The sequence below is a fragment of the Eleginops maclovinus genome, chromosome 9, assembly GCF_036324505.1.
Source record: "Eleginops maclovinus isolate JMC-PN-2008 ecotype Puerto Natales chromosome 9, JC_Emac_rtc_rv5, whole genome shotgun sequence".
NCBI lineage: Eukaryota > Metazoa > Chordata > Actinopteri > Perciformes > Eleginopidae > Eleginops > Eleginops maclovinus.
This window is the reverse complement of record NC_086357.1, coordinates 15697061-15719459: the sequence shown is the minus strand read 5'-3', so window position 1 is coordinate 15719459 and position 22399 is coordinate 15697061. Positions and strand designations below refer to the sequence as shown.

The window sequence follows — 22399 nt, the reverse complement described above, 5'->3', positions numbered from 1 at the left end:
AGGCAGGAATTCAATTTAATTAATAATAAACTTGTGTTTTTTGCAGGGTTTCTCTAGAAGAGTTTCAGAATAAGAACCAATTGATGATCAATGTTGGATTGTTCAAGCAAAACCAGTTGTTGAAAGTGATTAGAGGAAGTATATGAGAGCTTGGCCCGTTGTGTTTTTGGTGTACTGAAGCCTGCTATCAATGCATAGCTCTACTTCTGACATCTAAAGTGCATTCTCTATTGTTTCTATATGTAGTTTAAGAGATATAATAATAATAAAAATGACTGACCATGACTTTGACTGTCCAAAGTGCAGGTAGTTGATGCTGTAGAGGTCCATGTCCTCAGTGTGCCAGGCAAATGTGGTCTTCCACATCCCAAAGTACATGTAGGGAGTGTTGACACCCTCAATGACGATGCCACACTCCTGCTCCACCATATCAAGCAGCGTGTTCAGGTGGCCGATGTTCCACTCTTGAACGTCCTGAAGGTGGAAGAAGGGATTATTTTTTATTAGCCTGAACATAGTAATCTGAAACACACATAAACACGCATACACACACACACGTCCTCTAAAGTCTATCAACAGCCACCTGATGGTGCTGTGGTCACTCAACTGTATCTACTGACTCTTTAGAGTTTAAGCTTTTTGAATCCTTACAAATCTTAAAAGTACCTATCTGCCGTCAAGTACACAATAGTACACTTCAAATGTAACAATAATTAAATGTATTTAAGATGCTCATCCTATTTTATTCTTAATAAATGTTTTTTTCTCATAAATTCACTGAGCACTAGCCATATCTAATAATCCGAATCGAAGAATCTAGCAGGGTTGGCAAAACCACTCGAGCACTCACACACTTCTTGGGAACACACACTACCCTCACCTCATCATAGATGGAGCCACTGACATCGGCACCATAAATTGGTGACACAAATGTCAGGTTCTTCCAGTACTTCCTCTCCAGGTCATCAAAGTCTTTGTGCCGGGGTGTGCAGTACCTTAAGGAGAAAACAGGAGAGAGATGTGAGCAGCAGCAGCGAGACAGAACTTATGAGCAGTCAGTTATTAATCACCTGCATGCGGCGTCTGCTACTTTAGAGGGGGCAAAGGACCTACATAATAATATGTTTTTAACTTCTAAACAGCAGAAATGTAAAGATAATGATATTAAATGCAATACATCAATATTATGATGATTTATTATTGTTGTTTGCCTGTAAAAGGATCCTCAAAAAATATGAGGGTTGCGGTCAAATAGTTAGTTTAGTTTAGGAAGGTTCCTAACGGAGCGAAATGACCCGGAAGTACCAAAGTGGCCACCATGATAAGAGCTGTTTGAATTCTCTAGATGATAGGAAAGGAGCATTGAAACTTCCGTTATAACCTCCTTTAGTTTAGGAAACACTGGACCTTCCTTTTCGAAAGGAAAGGAGAAAATGCTGTCCCACAATGCCTTGCGGCCGCAAAGTTTACCATAACACAGCATTTGGCCGTTCATGGAAACAGCCGATTGTGACAGAGAAATGTGTTTCATGAAAGTTACGGTGCTTATTAAGCAGTTTAAAACTTATACCGTAACTTGCTAAAGTGCTTTGTTTTGAACGTTCAGCACTGTATTAATCAAAAGGAGAAATATGAACGTTACTTTTTTTACTGAAATGATCAAATAAAGTCCACATTTCACAGTGTTTACTGAGCGGTGTGGGGTTTCTTAAACATTTTAAAACATGTTTGAATAGTGATCTAAAAAGTGATAGGTTAAGGCATAACTAGTTCATTGTACACACATTTGTATTTATTTTTAAAATATTTCATTTAATCATACGTATTGGGATTAATACGTGTGGACCCAGTAGCGGTTTTGGGCATGGGCGAAGCGGGCAGCCGCCTGAGGCAGCACAAGCGAGCATAAAAAAAAAAGAAAAGTCATCAAAGCGGTTTTGTATCTATCATATCACTGTGTGGGGAATTGGCAAATTGGCGCCCCATGCATCTGCAGGGGTCCCTGCTTGCTGAGAAGGCACAGAAGCTGTGTGAGAAGGGGAAAGGGGAGGGGTCGCGGCCGCGGTTGACAGTTCACCTCTGGGTCTCCCAAATGGAACGAACAAGGGGGGGAACGGGGGATCCACTGTATAGAGCTGTCACTGTCACACCTCGACTTTCTTCCAAATAACGCACATTTCATTCATAATATCATAATTACAGGCCTAACGTTTTTGTTTGTCTGAATTGTGTGCATTGATTGATTCTAAGTAAGTAAGTTTGTCTTTCAGTGAGATTACATTGTTATAATAAAAAATACTTTTATCTTTCCTTCAGGGGGGGGTTCGCCAGGGGTGCAATTCCATGTAGAAAAGCCAGGAGTGAGTGTGACAAGCACAAGTTTCACTTTCCTTTTTTATTTCAATTCGACTGTACCCATGGTTGTACTTTTCTTTTTATTCAACTTGATTTAAGTTACAGCCACTAGAGGGCATACAAGGGCTGACACAGTGCCTATTGAAAGTACTTAGTCCAATTTGGTCTTTTTTGTGATTTTCAAATTTACACAGATGAACAATTTTTTTTAACTGCTCTTGTTTTCCTTTACAAAAATCATCAGAAATCACCTTTGAGAAAATATCAGCTGCCCCTTAGTAAATGTATCCTCAAATGTTGCCATAACAGTTCAAACTCAGCAGAAAACAACACTTTTGGTCTTGCTGGAGTTTCATGCCCATCATAGATCAGGATAGGGATGTTAGCTTTGCCACCAATCAATCACTTCTGATAGTTATTCAACGACTGCAAATATAAAACTGTAACCACATGTATAAATGAGTCCTCTGGACCGGAGGCCGACTTACTTCTTGCTGTTGGCCAGCTTGCGGTACTCGCTCACGGTCATAGACTTCTTCTGGATGTTGTACTGGGTGAACAGACCAGACTGTCCGGTTACCACCTGCATGATGGGAGCTGGGATCACCATGTCCTCGATGGTGTCGTAAGACTTCCGCGGCTTCCAGCCCTCTGGGGGAATCACCTGGTGAAGGAAACTGGTTGTTAGCTTTGGTGTTTATATTCAGTAGGCTGACCTGCAGCCAAATGCAAGTCTTATTGTTATTTATTTGGTACAATCTGGCAGGACATTCAATTATTTTTTAATTTGACTTAACATTTGATACTTAAAGACCAGATATTACCATTCTGTTCATTACTCGAATTAATATGTATTTGTGACAACCTTACATAAAAGGCCAAACATTTGCTTCTTTCCGTTTCTGAAATAAACATGCAAATTCAATACAACATTTTAATAGTTTGGGTTTGTTAGTTGTTAATTAAACACCATTTTAAGACCCCACTACGTGCTTTTGCAACTTGCATTTCTCAAAATAGTTGAATAGTTAAAGAATTCAATAAAAATATAAAATAAAGGCTTGGCTCTGCAAAATTGAGTAGGAATGGACACTAGATGCTGATGGGATTAAATATGTAATGTTCCCCTCAGACCTTACAATAACAGATCTGTAGAAAGGACAACAATATGGGAGTGTCAGTGAGAGTGAACGGGGCGCGTCCTCACCTTTGCCAGCCCAGCCCGGTGAGCTCCTTGATTCTCCATGTAGACGATGTATTTGGCAAAGTCTTTGAACTCCTCCATGGTGGGCCTAAAGGTCATGATCTTACAGCTGGGGTTCTTAGCGCTGTCTGGCAGCACAGGGGCCGGGGGCAGCTCAGAGCCTGGCACAGGGCCGGGGGCCGTGTCTGGGTTTGTAGGCTGAGCCGGCATGTGATCCGTGGCAGCATCAGGTTCTGAGGTCAACGCTGTGTCTTGGATTTCTGGTACTGCTGTCTCCTGGGTGGAGATCTGATCTTGGGCTTCATTGGAGCCAAGAGCAGGAGGGGAGGCCGGGGCAGGATGGGGGCCAGGGGAGGACGATGGGGCAGGGTCAGGAGCCAGCACCGTGTCCATGGACATGTCAGTAGCCATAGGGTCTTTCAGGATTGCAGGTAAACCTGTAAGGGAGAGCATGGGAAATCAGGGAAAATTGAGTCAGAGCAGCCGACTAAAACTGAGGATATGTTAAAGTTCAGAAAGGAAATAACTGGAAAATTCAAAATTTTCCAACAGGACCAAGCATGATTTTTTAAAGATAACCAGGGTGATAAATTGGTCAAAATGAGCATAAAGTCATAGTAGAGTAGCAAACAGCAGGTTCTGTTTCACAATCAATGCCATTTCACTAGTGTGCATGGAAACAAAATGCTCATCATGACGAAGTTTGCTTCAATAATTGTTTAATCATGTAATTTCCTTCGCATTTCCACCAAACATTAGCTTGTTTAAATGGTAAAATGGTAAGCTGACTGTACTAACATACTACGAGACATCATCCATTCACACCTCAGTCATGGAGCAGAAGCTAAGTCATACAAACTCAGAAACTCAGGTGTAGTGCCTTTTAAGCATGTTCTATACGTTAATCCACTGAGGGATGTGAACGGGAGAACTTGTTCGGACACGTGTTCCAGAATATAAACAATGTCCAATCAGTCTTTGAATGTCTCAATCCTTTTATTTACAGTGATTAATATATCCACATTGCTCAACCGTTAACAATCAGCGAACGATATATGCATGCCAGTCACGCTCTGATACATACACATTACACACGGTCCGACTTTACTCCACGACACTGTCTTGATAGGACGGGACACGGTCAAAAACGGTTTGGTTCCCCGTCCCACACACCTGACTGATTACCAGGTGATTACATCTCTGCAATGGATGCTCAATCTTGTGGTCAATGTAAGAACTGCAGGTTATGTTCAACTTCTGCAGATAAAAGAAACACACAAAATGCATTATGGCTCCAACAGCAGGGTTATGCATCTCGCCCAAGGATACATCGACAGGTTGACTGTATGGACTGGGATCGAACCCACAACCTTCTGGCTGAAAGAATATCGTGACAACCAATGCCACATCAAATGCATTGTGTGATAGACAAGCATCACCTCTTTGCTTCTTAAAGGTCCCCTATGATGCAAAATGCACTTTTTGATGTCTTTTATACATAAATATGTGTCCCCGGTGTGTAAGGAGACTCACAAAGTGTCAGAAAATACAACCCTCTCTCTTTTCCTCCTTACCCACATCTCTAAAAACGGGGGTACAAACGAACTGATCCAGATTTCCTGCCGATATGACGTCATAACCGAAATGTGGGCTGGCGTTACATGGAACTCCTGGCAACGTCCCGCCCATGTGACACGTCACAACCTATTGTCCGCAATATACAGTCATGAGCTGAATCGCCTCTGCAGCACCTCTGTGTGTGCAGGATGTCTGCAGGAGGGACTTAGAGTTGTTGTATATATAATACATATAATGTCACTGTTCTAGTGGTAAACACTGAGAAGTGTTTCAGAAATAAAGTTTGATGTGGTTTTGAACATAACATAGCGTTTAATCATGGCAGCAGTTAGCTGAGTATCTGTTAGAGACTTCTCTCTTCAGACAGAGCTGCATGACGCTCCAAAGGGGCGTGGCCAGCTTCAGCTCAGCTCAAATTTAAAGCGACAGTCACAGAATCAGCACTTTAGGAACAGAGCTGAAATAGAGGGGTATGCGGCATGCTACAATGAGTGATCTGTTTGGTATTTTGAGCAAAACACTTGACAGAGAAGTTTTGTATAGACATTGCCCTATAATATATTGTCAAATATAGCATAATATGAGAGCCTTTAAAGCATGGCTGCCCAAATTGGGGCCCGCGGGCCAAACTTGCCCGCGACCGATTATATTTGGCCCGTGCCTTCCCGCACTGTCCCACCATAAACGATCGGAAGCTCTCGTTGAAAATTATTTATTGTCGCACTACCAAATATTGCCATAGGATGGCGCTGTTGAGCTCCAGTCAGCTCCTAGCTATCCGATAACGCCCAAGACCAGTGAGTGAGAGGATTCAAGGATGGAGCGTAGTAGGCTGTGGCACACAGACAAACGAACATTTTAAAAAACTTGGGAACAGGACTATTTTTTTACCGAGGTAGATTCCAATGCAGTGTGTCTGGTATGTAAGCAGAGGGTCGCTGTTTCAAAGGAATACAACATTCGCCGTCACTATCTAACTAAGCATGCGGCTGAGTTCGCAAAGTACACTGGAGAACATCGCAAGGTCAAGTTAGCAGACTTGCTAACAAAGCTAACCACCCAGCAGCGAACTCTACTTCAGCCGTCGACTGCACAAGAAAATGCCACTCGGGCTATGTGGATGCAGTCAGTGAGGACCTTCAAATGGAACTTTTGGAACTTCAGTCTGATTCAGACCTCCATAGCAGGTTCAGAGAGCTTTCCTTACAAGATTTTTACAGGTCTATTCCCGCACACAGATATGGCAAGATCCACAAACATGCCCAGGTTATGTTATCCCTCTTTGGAAGTACTTATGTCTGTGAGCAGGCTTTCAGCCTTATGAATCTTAACAAGTCCAAACTGAGGAATGCTTTATCTGACTCTCACCTACATGACATTCTCACTTTGTCAGTTAGTCAGCTTGAACCTGATATTGAGAGGCTTTTAAAAACCAAGAACAGGCTTCATGTTTCCCACTGATTGGACTACTACAGGCAGAATATGTAGGCCTGCCCTAGGCCCCCATTGTGTCACCTGGGAGTATGGTAGGCCCAAGGACTGGTAATGTTCCACACCTGTCCACAAATATTTCATAGTGCTTCAGTTATTTTTTTAATTTAAAGAAGCCAGATCGATGTTATGAAATGTTATTGACCTAAATGTGAAGCACAATAAACAGTGCAATTCATTTTTCAAAATGACTTTGTGATATAGTGTTTATTTTGCACACCTATGCTTAACTTACACACGTAATGTACTGCACTCATATATTTACCGCACACTTAATGTACTGCAAAATTATCATTTTGGCCCTCGGCCCTCCCCTCACGTTCAATTTTGGCCCTCCATCGGGAAGTATTTGGGCACCCCTGCTTTAAAGTGTATTTGGGCTACTACCTAATTTCTTTTCAGCATTAGCACAAACCAGAGGATGGCCTGAAATAGGGTACCAGTCACAACCCCAGCACATTTCAGAAGTTCAGACATTTGGGAGTTAAAAAACCCAACAACCAGGCTAATAGCTGGATCTGCTCCAAACTATCTAGTGATATGTTGTTATACAGTGCAAACGCATCTGTCGCTCAAAGCTGCATGTGACACATATTGTAAAGTTTTAGTTTAGCACTGTCCTCATGTAGCCAAAAAATGAAAAAGAAAAAGACCACATGCTGTACTCTGTGGTTAAATGTTTTGTAAGTGTAATGTTTGCTTGGATGTTTTATAGTTATTTGTCTTTGGATTGCCATTAAAGCAAATGGCTGATACAACAGGTCGGTTTTTTCTCACCATACGACCTTCCGCCAGTTCCCCTTCTATCTCTCTCCCACAGAATCTCTGCCTTTATCTGAGTCTTTTAAGACAAATCAGCCAGCATTATACTTCTCCTTGTTGTAATATTGACAATGCTGGACACTAGTTCAACCTGACTGTGTAAATGTTAGATGTAAACAAATGTAAGGGTGTGAGGGTTCTGTTTGACAAACCCCGACCTTTAGTACAAAAAACTCCAACCGATAGCTCATAGGTGAGTAAAGTCACTGAAAGAACTACATCTACAGACAGACTTCCCCTGGAGAGGAAAATACTTTAGGCAAGGAACTTAAATAGAGTGGTGCAGGGAAGCAATGCCATTTCTCCATAGGATTTTGGAATATTGTAAAAAATAAGATCTGTGGAAAACAAACCTGTTTGATAAATGCACGTCTTGTTCAGCCGGATAATCTACACACGTCTACCCTTTTATAATTTTTTAATCATAAATCTAGTCGCCAGAAACTAAATGCTAACATTATGATATAAACGAACTACACACAAGTACAACAGGGTCGCACGACTTCAACGTCACGCCAACTAAGATCGTTTCAACCTGCACCACTCCATTTCAAGTTGATCAAGTCTGTTACTTGTATTCACTCAAACTAAATATTTATTTCCCTGTTCCCTGTGTCATTTTGGGCTCTGAACTCGGGACATGAATTTTACCACCTCCTGACTGGTTTTATAGACTGAATAATTCATAGAAATTAAAAATTGACAGGCATAATTAATAGTTCCAGCCCTACTAAAGGCACAGGTGACAGGTGTGATACAAGACAAATGGATAGCAGTTATTTTATTACTAAAAATGAAAGACCTCGGAGAAAAACAGTTTTTTTTGTGGCTGAAACAGGATGGGTATACGTAAACTGGTTGAAAGGCAGGTTCTCCACAGCTTGCAACTGCAGTGTTAGACACTCCCTGATAAATAACTAATGCTAAGAGCAAATAGCTGCAGGGATATGTAAATACTGAGTCGTAGAAAACAATGTGCCTTCACGTGTGCATTTTAAAGGCTCTCACACAACAAGCCCATGGTTGGCTTCCCTCAAACTTCAGGCCCTTTTGAAAGACAAATACAGAGTCCTGTTGCTGATATGAAGAGTGGTTATCTCTTCACACAGGCCCAGAACCTGCACGGTAGTTTGCCATTGGCTGTATTATTTGCTGTGTGTTTAACAGTGACTTATTGGCCAAGAAGCAGGCAACATTAGTTGACACAACAGTTGGTTTCATCATTAGAAAAGTCAACAGGTGACGGTCTTGTGATGCAGAATTACTGACATTTGCAATATACAGTTCCAGAAAAAATTAAGAGTCCACTCCAAATGTTTCTTAAATCTTTATCGCTACCTGAATGGCAGCCATTCCAGTGTTTGTTTAATTTCAACACAGAGAAAAATTGTCAGTAGTTTATAGAAAATACAATAATAACAAAAAAATTATCTGACTCAAAGATACACCTATAAATAATAAAACAAGAGAAAATGATAACGCTGAAGTGTTCTCTTAATTTTTTCCGGGCTGTATTTGTTTCTTATCAACAATATGCCACTACATGAGTGCCCTAAAAACAACACTTATGGCAAACAGGTCATTGTTTTATTTGTATATGCATGTTTAAATCTATTTTAAAACATGTACATCTCTTCTGCATTTCTTTAAATATGTAAACCCATTGTACATGTGCTCTGCAACACTTAGACATGACTTGGATAGTGCCAAATACTGTTTCTGACTTAAATAAAACACATAACTGCATCTCTAAATATGCACTGCATGTGGCTTTTTATGCATGACCTCTCTCACATGTGTTAAGTCCTACAACAACGAAAGCCAAATGGGGACAATTCAACTATTCATTTGCATCTAGCATGCAAAAGATGACGAGCAGCAAACAGCAGGATACACTGCTCTTAAAAACAATCAGGTTTCAAGCGAGAGGGAGTTATATTTAGCTGGATTTAATAAGGCGTGTGTAAATAAACCTCACTCACACAATTATGTTTTCTGCTCAGTGACTGAGAAAGGCATGTCTTCCAAATTAGCTGCTTGTTTAATTTTAATAAACCGAATAGTCACTCGTCCAAAATGTAGTAACGTTGTCTCCAGTGCCGCCGCTCCCATAACGCGCATTACGCGCTGTGCGTAGGGCACCAAGTGTCGAGGGGGCACCACCAAAAATAGCCTAATGAAAAATCGTCATAATAATTATAAGGCCGAAATTATTTCAGTAGACTATAGAAATATGAGGCACTTTTTAGGCATACTACTCAAAGGTACCGATGGTGCCCCCCTCTCCCCTCCCCCCTCCCCTCCCCACTCACTCATCACAACTCATAATGTTTTTTTATTGGGGGGGGGGGGGGGAGGGCATCATGAAGGAATTATGCTTAGGGCACCAAAATGGCTAGCAGCGGCACTGGTTGTCTCATAAGCAATGGCCCCCTTTAACCGGGACTGATCTCTTCAGTGGATCATGGCAGGCCACATGACCCCCCAGCTGTCTGACCACAACAAAAAGGGGCCCACACAGCCCCTTTAAATCCATCTTGGCCTAAAACTTGTTTTAATATGACAAAACAATGCCCTCTTACTAAAACCCGTATGCTAATAGGTATGAACAGCATTGATAGTTAATTCATAACTCTGACTTGGTGACAGTAAAAAGACTGTGCTCGGTTTAAAAGCAGGAGTAATTACAGGCTTTTCCTACTCAGGGATACGGTGGCTCTGCACAACTAACATGAGCTCTTAGCATTTTATACATGAAGACAGCAAACAAAACCCGGAGCCAACGCGCTTTATAATGAGTAAAATGTGTTACATTTAACCACAGGTCACAGGTTAATAGGCTTTAACTTCATGTATTCTTAGCTAACGTTGGTTAGCTCCTTGCTAGGCAGCTACTTCCATATATGCTTTTAGAAAAAACAAAACACTGCGACGACAGCCATCACACAACATCATTACACGAGAATACGTTCTTTGCGTTAGCATAAAATGAATTCCGTTTGAGAAATATTACCTCCTGCAGCAAATGTTTAGTCCTTTCCTTGATTTTTTTATCGATTTGGTTTCGTTTTGTTAAAAAATCCCTGTATGGTTTTTGCTCTAGCATTAGCTAACTAAAGCTATTCAGAGTCACGCCCACCTCAAAAACCATGCCTTGTGATTGGTCAAATCACACAGATAAAAGGATTCTTATTCATCAACCCGATGATATGGTTGGTTTATTTGGTTATAGACACACACATCCACCAATGGCAAAAGACGCTCAGTACGACTTTGCTTGCCATAGATAGTGTGTGCACGTCACGCACGTCTGCAATTCCAGGGTCGTTAGACTGGTGTGTCGACCGACCATGAGTAAAATAAATATACTGTGTGTTATTAAACACGTTTTACATTTCTGTAAGAGTTACAACTTGTTCCAAAACCCAGAACACCAATGCTCTTATGCTCAGTACAGTATCTATTTTCTTCCAATGTCTGAGCAACTATCCCAAACCGATTCATCGATTGATCTTTAGTATGATTATGCATCAGATCGTAAAAAATATAATTCCTACAATAATCACTTTATTTTATTAATTATTTGTTTTTAAAACATAGATAGAATAATTTGTAATTGTACAGAGAACCCTTTCAAACGTATTTATAGATGTATTTCGTGATACGAAAATATACGATCTTTTAGTTTCGACTTAGAAAGCACATTTAAAAAATATTTTGAAAAAACCTACACTAATGAAAAAATACATATAATTTACTTTATTTATATAATCCCAATTTTTCTGCAGAAGACATAATAAATTATACATATTTAAGCTAAATATACATTATATAGTTTACTCACCTCCTTCCATAACATTTAAACATACCGATTTAAATACGATTGTTCAGAAAACTGAAAATAAATTAAATGTATAAATGAGTCATTTTAGACATTTCAAATAATTAACCAATCCTGAAGTTTTTATTTTTCTTTAATTTCAATTTTTTTGGAAGATACTTATATTAATTCCAAAAGATGAAATTTACTTTGGACCAGAATGTTATTCATTTTCATACCATCATATTTCCCAATTAAATACTGGCATACCCTCAGAATTGACAGCATTGATTTTTTTTTTTTTAATATAAAAAAAATGTATTAATACAACATTTTAAATTTGAAGTTTGAAATCAGATCCACACGTAAACTGTATTACTCTAAAGTATTTGTCTTTTAATTATTCCTCAGACCAAAGCTAATTCCAGTTCGTTCAAGGTCACAGAAACCTTCAAGATTCAAATTTAACCCAAAAAACATTTTATTTTCACTTCTTTATTGAATAACACTGAACATGTATTGACAATTTTTGCACCAAACTTGTGCAAGCAATTCTAAAAACTACATATCAAAACTAAAATGGACTAAAAGAATTATACAATTTCAGAAAATATACATTTCCCAGTTTATGCAAACCTTTGTCTCTATCAAATCTCAAAGTGCTGGCATGTGGAGGGACAGTCTCACACTGCCGTTGAAATTCAACACCAAATATTGATAAATGACAAAAGGCAACGGCAAAAGTAGTCATCAATAATAAATTCAGATAATCTAGTTGATTCAATATCAAATTTCAGGAGCAGTGTGGGGAATTTCCTTTAAGTTTCTTAATGCAAGCATTTCCTGTTTTCTAAATGAAGTCAGGTAATACAAGCGACCACAGGAGGCACACAAACCTGACTGAACAGCCCCCCTACAGATGGCAGTAATCGATTACTGAAAAAGTACAAATTTAAATTTTAGAAAAAAATACAAATAAACTTTCTAGACTCAATTAGGTTGTGCCAGGGACAATGTCTAAATATCTAGATAGATGTGTCCTACGTAACACTCTTGGTTAAGCACTTTTTGTTTCTTTGGACTTCATCAAAGTGAACCTTTTGTGAAAGGGGAGAAAATTCAAATGTTCACCACGTTATATAATGGCCTTAAGAAGCACACGTGTTTAGTTGTCACGGTTGAACAAAACGCATGCTGACTTTTAAACCAAATGTCACTAACAAATATAAAATGACTATATGAACATATTTGAAAGAAACCAATATTCAATGTAGAAAATCCAACCACATTGGATGACAACGTTGCCAGCCACGACACTTCCTCTCAGACGGCTGAAGAGTAGAAAAACAAAACTTAAAACGGTTTAGTTTGTGCATGAAAGTCAGACCTCATTTACATTTTCTGGAGCAGCTTTGTGCCCATATCATGTTAGCACAATTTCAATCTGATCATGTCAGGAAAAAAAGAAATTGTCACATTTGGAAGACTGTTAAGACCATATTGTTTACAGTTACTTAATGTTTGTCTAGGTTGTCAATTGCACCCCAAGCTAGAGACTTAAGGAGTAACGCACAGACAAGTACTGGGTGTGTGGTATTAACGGCGAATGGCGCTACAAAAAGAAATTTGAAATTTTTCTCCAACTACATTGCAGATCCAAGGTAAAAAAAACGGTAGCATTGAAGTCCACAAAACTTGCAGTTTTATAAATCATAAAAAATATATTAAGAGAGATTGATTCTTTATTGCCTTTACTGAACATTGCCCTCGCATGGCATTTCCTCTAGGGCAGAGTAGGCAGAACCAATGATCATCGCCCGTTGCTGTAGCCTGGGAAAAACTGAATAAGAATATCCTGCAGGGGTTGGTTGATGTTCATGGAGTAGTTTTTGCCCAGGTCGAACCTGCAGGCCGGGCAGGTGTACACATCTGCTTTGAAGGATCGCTGAAGGCATTCCTGAGGCGAGAAGAATCAGACATTTCATTTCAGGCACTCAAACTGTGACATTTCATTCTAACAATGGTTGTTATAGTAGTTTCCTGCGCTGTAGTCAGGTGGGTGTAAGGGAGGTACAGACATCTTGTCAAGATCAAAAGCTTCTAGTGAAGTTTAAGAAAATGTTACCACTACAGCAACATAAAAAAAAAAGACATATTTTAGTTTGTAAAAATCAACCAAAAACAACAGTGTTAGCGCTTTGATTTTTATAAACTCTTGTTCATCATCAATAATAGTTTCTTACCCTGCAGACGTTGTGTTGGCACTCTGTGGTGATTGGCTGAAAGACAACCTCTTGGCAGCAAATGCAGAGGAAAACGTCTCCGACTTTGTTCAGGAATTTCTGTAGAAACGACAATAAACAAAAAATAAATACATTTGAAAACGCATTACAAACCATTTCTGTTGTGCAAAAGAACACAATTGCAAGATATCCTATCCAGCATTGTATACAAGAGCACTGCTGTGATGTTGCCATTTAAAGTCATCGCTATGACATCTCTTCTAAGGCCTAACATATTGGACTTCCTTATCCTTTAAAATTGAAATTGCACATTACAATTCCCCCAAACACGCAGCAATGCTCACCGGTCCAAGTGACAGTGACTCCATGGCTTCATCCCACAGTTTCTTGTTTTGCTTGTCATTCTTGATGAAGGTTTTCTGTTCCCTAGTAAGCTTGTACACTTCTACCTTTGTTTTCTTAGGAGTGTTAGATGGCGAAAACTTGGGGGATTCTGTCAGAAAGAAACACATTTTAAATTAAAGGGGTGGCGGGTTATACTTTATGGACTATACACAGAAATCAAAACCAGTTAAATTTCTCACCTGCTGAATGATGATAACATTAACAATAGCACCATTTATAATGTTCACTGATACAAACCAATGTATAGCTTTAGGGGTGATCTGCAACCGTTTAATTTGAACTACTGTTGAAAATTAGGTAAGAGCATAAAAGCCTCCCCACAAACAGAACATACCGCTGCTCTGAGATTTCCTCTTCCTCTTTAACTTGCTGGGTGTTTCTGAAGCCTCGTCCACTTCATTTTTGTTCTCTTTCTCCTTCTCCTTCTCTTGATAGCCAGCAGGATACTGAAAAAGGATTAAGTCCATTTCAATGAAGTTATGCTACTTTTAACCATCAGTTTAAAAAGACAGCTAACATTAGCAACCATACTGACATTAAGGATATCCTTTTCAACCAAGGCCATTTTTTTCTGAATTAAAAAAAGTTATGCATTCACACACAGGAGACAGTTTGGATAGAATTGTGAATATAATGAATTGGGAGCATGCATCCATACAGGTCCCAAGAGCATAAAACCCTCTTTTTATAATGTAGCTACCTGTATGGTGAGACCGAGCTTCTTGACGCGGTCCTTGCCGTCTCTCGTCCATGGTGCCGGCTCCTCATCATCACGCTTCAGCAGATATCGCCACACCAAGAAGCCAGACTTGCCTTTAGCTGGCCAGTACTTCGCAATCTGAATGAAGTCAATGAGAGAGTAAGACTACCAAAAGACGCTCAAAACCACAAGATTATTTATTAAACTTTGATTATTCTAACTAGAGGTAGTTGTCGGGTTACGAGTATTTCAATTGCTGGGAACCAATCCTTGCTACTTATTTATTTCAGCAGAGCTACGCAGTTGAACTGTTGCAGTTTTAAAATGAATTCAGTTTCTCTAAATTGTAAAACTAGAACACATGCAGATTCTATCCAGTGTATGCTCATACCTTATATATCCCATCATATCTGTTTCCTTCCTCCGGGGAGTATTTGCTGTGCTTGCGACCCTTGCAGCTGCGCACAACTCTCACTGGTTTCCCTGCCTTCCAGTTCTTTGCCTCGGCTCCATTTTTGTCGTTGACAGGGACGTTGCAGTTGAGAGCCAGCGCCCTGTTGAGAACCGGAGTAAACCAGTTAGATATGCCAAATTAAATTGATGCAATCACTGACAATGCAGAAATCCTGTTAACTATAATGCCTGAGAGTGTTGTACCGGTTCATGTGGGTAAGTGTCTGATCACATGATTGCTCAGCAGTCCTCTTGTTTCCGGAAAGATCTCGCCCACCAGAGCCAGTGTATGTGAACTCATTACCATCATCCTTTAAGACACAAGATAATTACAAACAAGATTAAAAGAAACACATTTGATATCGTAACATAAAAAGGACTTTATTTTATTAAATAGAAAAAACATACCACATCGTCCTCATAGCCTCCTGCCAGGACCAGAGAGTAGGCCCCATCATTGCTTCTGCCATGGATCCCAGCTACATGAGGCCTGTGGACGCCAGATTCACTGACCTAGAACAGGGTTGAAACATCATTGGGGGCCACTAAACACAGGAGCACTCAAACCTTGGCATTGGTAATCCTCCCGCTGCGTGGACTGACCTGCACTCTGAACTTCCACAGGGAGCCGACGGGGACGCCGGGGATTGGGCCGTAGTGGTTTGATGGGACGATGGTGCACTGCGTAGTTCGACCAACACAGGCCATTCCCTAGAGGGGGGGGGGAAGTAAATGGGTTGCCGTTGAAAACGTTTGTAATTTACACCAGCACAGCAAACTAAATATTAACTTTTTTATTTTTTTTTTGAGACGCGCCAATACTGATATTGTTGAGAGTAGATGGTATTACAAATGATGACTTTAATAAACAACTGCTTTAGAAACCTGATGTTGCCCTCTTCTTTCATTCTCAAGCTATTATATCATTAAACAGGGTTCCCCAGTAGCCCACGCCTAGAAGTGAATTACTCAAACCATCATTTTAAACATAAAGAAAATCAATAATAATAAATGTCTGGCAGCACTGTGGGAACTCACCTTGCCCCAGTCCCTCTGGCTGGAGGAGCTGGCAGAAGCCATCTTAGACTTCTTTTTGCTCTCCTTCAGCTTCTCTCCAGCCAACACAACCTCACTGGCATCATTTCGGCATCCTGGACAATACCTGAGATAGTATACAGAGTACAGGTCAGCTAAAGCACAGGATATAAATAACAATTAATGGAATCCAAGCCACAACGGCTACAAACTGTTCAACCACTTTGAGATCTTAAAAGTTCAGTACATGAAGAAACAGTATCATTTAGGTTAATGATATTCGAAAACTCCCTTCACAATGACAGGCGACCAAGACAACCTCGTACTGATACCTTCACTCAACAACAAATGCATGCTTATTTCCCAACTTTAACTTAAGGATATTTGAATTTATACACATCAGAATTTGAGTTCTGCTGAGGCCACTGACCAGTCCTCATCATCAGGGATGGAGGTGAGTGGGGGGTTCAGGCAGTAGATGTGAAAGGCCATGTCGCATTCGTCACACAGCAGCTGTTTGTCAGGATCCTGCTTAATGCCGCAGAGGTGGCAGTTACACCACTGACAGTTTTTCTTGGGATTATCTTTGCAGTGCTTGCACTCGGGTCCATTTGATCCTGGAGAATAAACACATTTCATTAAATCTGAAAATCAGTTTCAATCATGAGGGGGTGTTATGGGTACCAGTTAACAAGTAAACCTACTTTTCAGCGGACTCTCGGATCCAGCGGGTGTGTCACCAAGGGAACCAACCTCCTCGATTTTGTAGATCTCCGTCAGGAACATGATCCGACAGTCATTCAGAGAGTCGCCAGCATCACTGCAAACAAAGAACTAACTGTCATGGTGGCCTTGGTGCTACTGGTACTTTTTTATGCCTATAATGTTATACATGATCACTTGAAAAGCTAGAACACCAGATGCTTGAAAGTTGGCTGGCATTATAGAAAATAGAGACAGAATCGCAGCAGTTTGTTATAAATACACAAAGAAAAGGTTACTTTGTATATCAATAAAAATAGTCAGTCATTATTTTATCCCCTAGTGTAAATGGGAGCCATTAGGCAGTTCCCTGTAGTCTGGATACCAATTCAAAATGCAGAAACCAAAACTTTAAAAGCAAAGCCCTTACCCAAGGAGAATCTTGGCGTAGATTTCTCGCACTGTGCGCGTCTCCCTCTTCTTCTGGATCTCAGCGTCGTACCAATAGCCTCGCTCCTTGGGGTCGTCTGGGTTGAAGTTGACCATAACAACCATCTTTGGCTCCAGCTGGTGCCACTGGTACACAGTGCGGGCCCGCGGGCGAACATCCCTGGCCAGCAGCTGAACCAGCCCGTTCTCTGGGTAGCTGCGAGGGTAAACGTGATACCAGGTCAGTTTAACGTTTGGTGGAAAGCCACACACCACTGCAGGCGCTTCCTACACACTGCTGCATGGTAACCCTATGTGTCAAAGTATCTCTCCCTCAACTGCAGGTAAACTTCAGAGGAATGTTCCTCAAACACCTAATGCTTTAGCTTTCGGAGGTTCAACTAAGCTCAATGTGGGGCTCCATGCTTGGGGCAACGAGGGGGCGCGACCTGGCGAGATGCGAGTGACGATGTTCAGATGTGCGATGTCAATATTTTCTCTACTCAAACTCATCTGAAATGTCAAATCTTGACAATGAATAAAGACTCTACATTGCAGTTGGTTGGCTGTTTGACATTTTCAAACATAGATTCACAACTTGGCTTTAAATGCAGACTGATGGGGATATCAAATAGAAAAGGGATTCTTACTCTTCGTATTTAACTTGGTACAATATCTCCTCCTCTGCTGGCTGTGCGTCAGCGGCTTCTGCTTTAGGCGTCTTTGTTGTCTTGGTAATATTTACGATCTGAGCTTCAAACCACGCCCCCATGTTTAGGTCCCTTGCGTCCACCAGCTCATTGATCTTAATGAAGCAAAGAACAGAAGGTTAGAACAACCTTAAGATACATTTTAAAGGCTGTAGCATTTGTTCTCAACACATTACTAAGTGTTCTGTTAATGTTTCAAGAAAATGTTTAGCTTGTTTTAAAATGGCTCATCTGAATTTATTATGTCCCGTCAGGCCTCTATCCTTACACACACAAAGTTAAAAAAACATGTAGATTAAAAACCTTTTCACAATGTCCATAAGGATCCTTTTTGCAGACAGGCTCAAAAACAGTCCAGCTTCTCCATCCACTCTATTCAAATCACCTACATTTGTATATTTGTGTTAAGTGTTCACCAACAGCAACTTAACAAAAGGAGCTCAACGACTGTATTCTACACAGTCGAGTTTTGACATGTGATTTTAGAAACCTTGCACTTTTATTTCTACATTTCGAAAGTGTCTTCTGGAAGGCACTCATAATGTTGCACGTGAAAAGTGTCTGAAACATTTGTTTATAGTATGATAAAAAAGAGCTAGAGACAGAAGTTAACCCTGTGTTATCTCAGCTCCACACAGCTCGCCTAGAACTGCATAGAGAGGGTGTGAACGTTGGATCGTCGTTAACAGACGGTTACAGGAATCGCCAGACACAACAACCCATTTCTTTTATCTGTTATTACCATCCATAGTGTTTTTTAACAAAAACGAAAAAGTATATCAAATGTTTGCATTAAAAGCAGCTTCAGGGGGCATAACTCCCTCTCTGATATCCATTAGATAATTCTGTTAAAACATATACTGCAAAATAAGTGCATGTATTCAGGGCATGTAGAGCATGAAATAATTGTATAAAATGTACCTTTGCCTAAAACTCATCTTTACTAAAGAAGCTTTCAGGCATCCTTATTATCGTCAAGATAAGAATGACCCTATTAATCCCAAACTGGGAAATGTTTGTGTTGCAGCAGCATAAAACAATGCACGGCATAGAAAATAATTAGAAATAAACAATGCGCAAGTGTAGCCATCTCAAAGAAAAAATAAAAATAAACTGGCATTAGAGAAAAGATATATATACAGTTGACTAAGATAAATAATCTATAAACTGTCAGACAAGTAAACACTATTGAAATTAACAAAATATAAAGTAGGACATTATATACATAATAGTGAAAAAGGCAATCAATCAAACAAAGGGAGCTGCTGCAACAGGGTGCCACCTAGGACGGCGCCGACAGCGAATGCAAATCTCAGTAGCTGTTAGCTTCGGTAATTAGCCAGGCTGAACTGTGCCGTCCGCCAGCTGCTAACAGCTAAATTTAACTAGCTGTCGTGCCACGTTTAACAGGGATATGTTGTTCAGAATGTAGCATTAACAGAGATAGAGCATTAATGCCAATTTCCAAATCACATATCCATTTATTAAAATCATTCGGGCATCCTTGTTTAAATCGTTTCTTCTCCACACACTGAAAGATGATCAGATTGTTCAACATACTTGACTTGAACATGTGACGAGTGTATACAGGTCTTACACAGCAGCTGTTCCCTCCCTAGCCCTAAAAGATACATTTGATTTCCCCCTTTCCTGAAAGTAAAGATAACATGCAAACACTTTTGAATCTTACCCAACAGCTTTAAAACATACCTTGTAAAATCCAAACCCCGGGTCAATGAGCTCTGTGGTGTTCGTTTGTGCAGAGGTGCCGGCGGTCTGACCCTCGACCTCCCCGTGGGTTGAGTTCTTGTCAGATTCACTTTGGGTCGAGCCGCAGCCAGAGTCAGAGTCTGAGAGCTCTGCTTCTTTGTCCTTGCTTTTGATGGCATCCTCTGCAGCGACCTTCTGCCGTACTAGCAGCTGCACTATATCGTTTAGGCCCACATTGTAGTCGAATATGGTATGGCCGTCCTCCATCTGATGTTAAAAAAACTACGCGGTTAGATTTGCATTCATCTCATTCACCGTTAATGCATATTTTGTATAAGGACAGTCTTCTTTAAACATCCATATGTTTAAGAAGCTTCAGACTTTAAATTACTGGGACAAAATCAGAGACATGTCTGAGCAAAATGTTTACTAAGCTGCTTCACCTGCTTGCCACGATAGAACAGTCTCTGCATGTCTGGCTCCACCTTGAAGAGCTCAGAGATTTTGAGACGTAGCTCATCCACCTTGGTGAGTTTGGACAGGGAATCCACCCGGTGGGTTTCCTTCCCATCCATTGTGCGCACTTGAATCCACATTGCAGCTGCCCTGTGTGAACAACCAAAACGTTTACCATTTAAGTGAAAATAAGGATTGCAATTAATGTAGTAGATCCTGTAAGAGTAATCAGTCCTGTTAAATGGATCATTTGATGACGACAGCAGACATAAGTGTTCAGATAGTAGCCAGTTTTGTCAAACTACACCAACAGCATGAGCAGCATCAGCACGATATGCCTGCTATACATTTGTTTGTATTTTCATTGAAGCCCAACTGCATCCACATAAAAATACAATGTACTAAGTAATACAGGATGTAAAAACAGTAACACTGATAAAAAGCATTGAATGGCACATCACTATGACCTTGCCTCTATCCTTATATTTGGTTTTGCCATTTATTTTAATAGAAGCAACACAGCGGGTTAAATAGTTTTAGAATGAATAACTTTCTTGGCTAAATGCATGCCCAAATAATAATAGTAGCCACAATTATTATTGTTGGGCTTCGTTACGACTTAAAACAAACTCCATGTCATATCTGAATGCAGATATCACCATCTTGAGCGTCATATCAAAGACACTTCCTTACAGTGAACAATACAGATTCACTGATTGTGACCCTGCAAATTACAAAGGCAATGTCAACACTGAGGTGGCCACAATTTATCAGCTTTTTAGAGTTTAATACAGAAGAAATAGCATTTCACCGTGGATTGTTGCTTTTTCTTAAGCCTTGCATAGGTATTATGAAAGCATAGAGTTCCTGCCAATTCAATCATTAAAAAGATGTAAATAAAATGAATTCTGTTCTTTTTTTAAGCGACAATTAAATGGTTATCAGCAGAGAAAATATGTCAGACTTGGTGGGTGTATTGTGTTGCTGTCAGCACTGGGCTGTCACTTGAACAGAAAATCAGAAAGGGAGGGAACACACTGATTTAAATACAGTGCGGGAAACTGAGCTGCAGGCCACTCCCAGTTCTTTTAAAAGCGAGCAGCACATCCGGACGGGAGGGAGCGTTAGCAAACAATGTGCCTTCAGTCTCACAATAAAACACACCGAAATACCACCTTATGTTCACCTTGGAATCGATTATAATTATACGTAAACGCTCCTCTGCTTGAATAGGCCGTGTGTTGTTGTTTCTAGGTGTTAAACACTGAGCTCGATGCCTGCTTGGTTTTAACTTCTCAGCTGAGATGTTGGTCGCTCTGCTGGGCTCGAAATAATCCAGTGAACAAAACATCACCAACAACATTGAGAAGAAACTACTTCCTCTCTCTCCTGATATGCATTATTTTTACCGAGATCATTCACTTTTTTCAAAATACAGACAAAATATGAGTCGATTTTTCAACACGGAAAAACAGAAAAATAAATACAATGTTTGGAGGTTAGCGTGGTATGTTTTGCTTCTTAGGAAGCGGTGAATTGCCAAAGCTAGTTGTTATTTCACCATGTGTTAGGCATTATGCAGTAATGCTACAGATAAACAACAGCTCATGGTACTCAAGTTGATCATGCACCTATCAATGCTTTATGTTTCAGCAAACCACGTTACAACTTATTGTTCAAACCCTTTCAACAACGTTACGTTAGCAAAGAGAAATCAGAGTACACTGAAGAGCACAACAAAACGACCGCAGTGACAACATATTTCATTTACAAATTTACATTTTGCTTACTCAGTAGGTAAGCCAAACAGAAACGAGGTAGGACTTTGTGAAGTTAGCTAACCATAGTGAGCTAGCTGAGTTAGTGTCAGAAGATTTCAATGAGTATCATTTTAAAAGTTATTATAACACGAGAAAAAATATGCTTTACCTGTTTGTCCGTCCAATTGAAAACAAGAAATTGAGGTTTACGGACTAACGCGCACGTTTCCGTAACTAACTTGTATGTGAGGTTTGCACAAGCAACTCTGCCTTGTTGGAGGTTGATCAATGAGTTGTTCTTCAAGACTTTGATATCCCGCCTGCTGTAACAATACATCTTCCCAATTGGCTAATGTCCTCTAAGCAAATCGAGTTCATTGGCTAGTAGACCTGTCAATTTGGAATGTGAGTGGAGCTTAGTTTCAGCGCGCGAAACGACATTCTCGTGGGTGCAGCTCGCCTCCGGATACGTATCGCGAGATTATGAAGGGCCCCGTAAACGGCTAACCATGGGAAAGACAGATGG

General features: G+C 40.3%; 2 protein-coding genes across 2 annotated transcripts in view; both read right to left on the bottom strand.

Annotated features, from left to right (window-relative positions):
• The window catches only part of kdm4b (lysine (K)-specific demethylase 4B), a 58366-nt gene extending 47782 nt beyond the window's left edge, over positions 1-10584 (bottom strand). The window contains exons 1-5 of the mRNA XM_063891952.1: positions 10464-10584; positions 3563-3996; positions 2844-3019; positions 881-995; positions 281-474 (exon numbers count right to left, since the gene is read on the bottom strand). Coding sequence (XP_063748022.1) covers positions 281-474; positions 881-995; positions 2844-3019; positions 3563-3970 — 893 coding nt within the window. The 5' untranslated portion in view covers positions 3971-3996; positions 10464-10584. The remainder of the gene's footprint in view (positions 1-280; positions 475-880; positions 996-2843; positions 3020-3562; positions 3997-10463) is intronic.
• A 1165-nt stretch (positions 10585-11749) lies between these two features.
• Positions 11750-22178, bottom strand: uhrf1 (ubiquitin-like with PHD and ring finger domains 1). Its single transcript, XM_063891995.1, has 17 exons — positions 22043-22178; positions 20101-20263; positions 19658-19924; positions 17888-18042; positions 17239-17454; positions 16811-16926; positions 16537-16723; positions 16110-16233; positions 15675-15782; positions 15480-15584; positions 15276-15382; positions 15010-15172; positions 14619-14756; positions 14253-14364; positions 13858-14006; positions 13514-13612; positions 11750-13227 (listed from the first exon to the last, which is right to left on the bottom strand). The coding sequence occupies exons 2-17, from the start codon at positions 20251-20253 to the stop codon at positions 13081-13083; spliced, it is 2346 nt and encodes a 781-aa protein (XP_063748065.1). The 5' UTR covers positions 20254-20263; positions 22043-22178; the 3' UTR covers positions 11750-13080.
• Between the last annotated feature and the right edge of the window lie 221 nt (positions 22179-22399).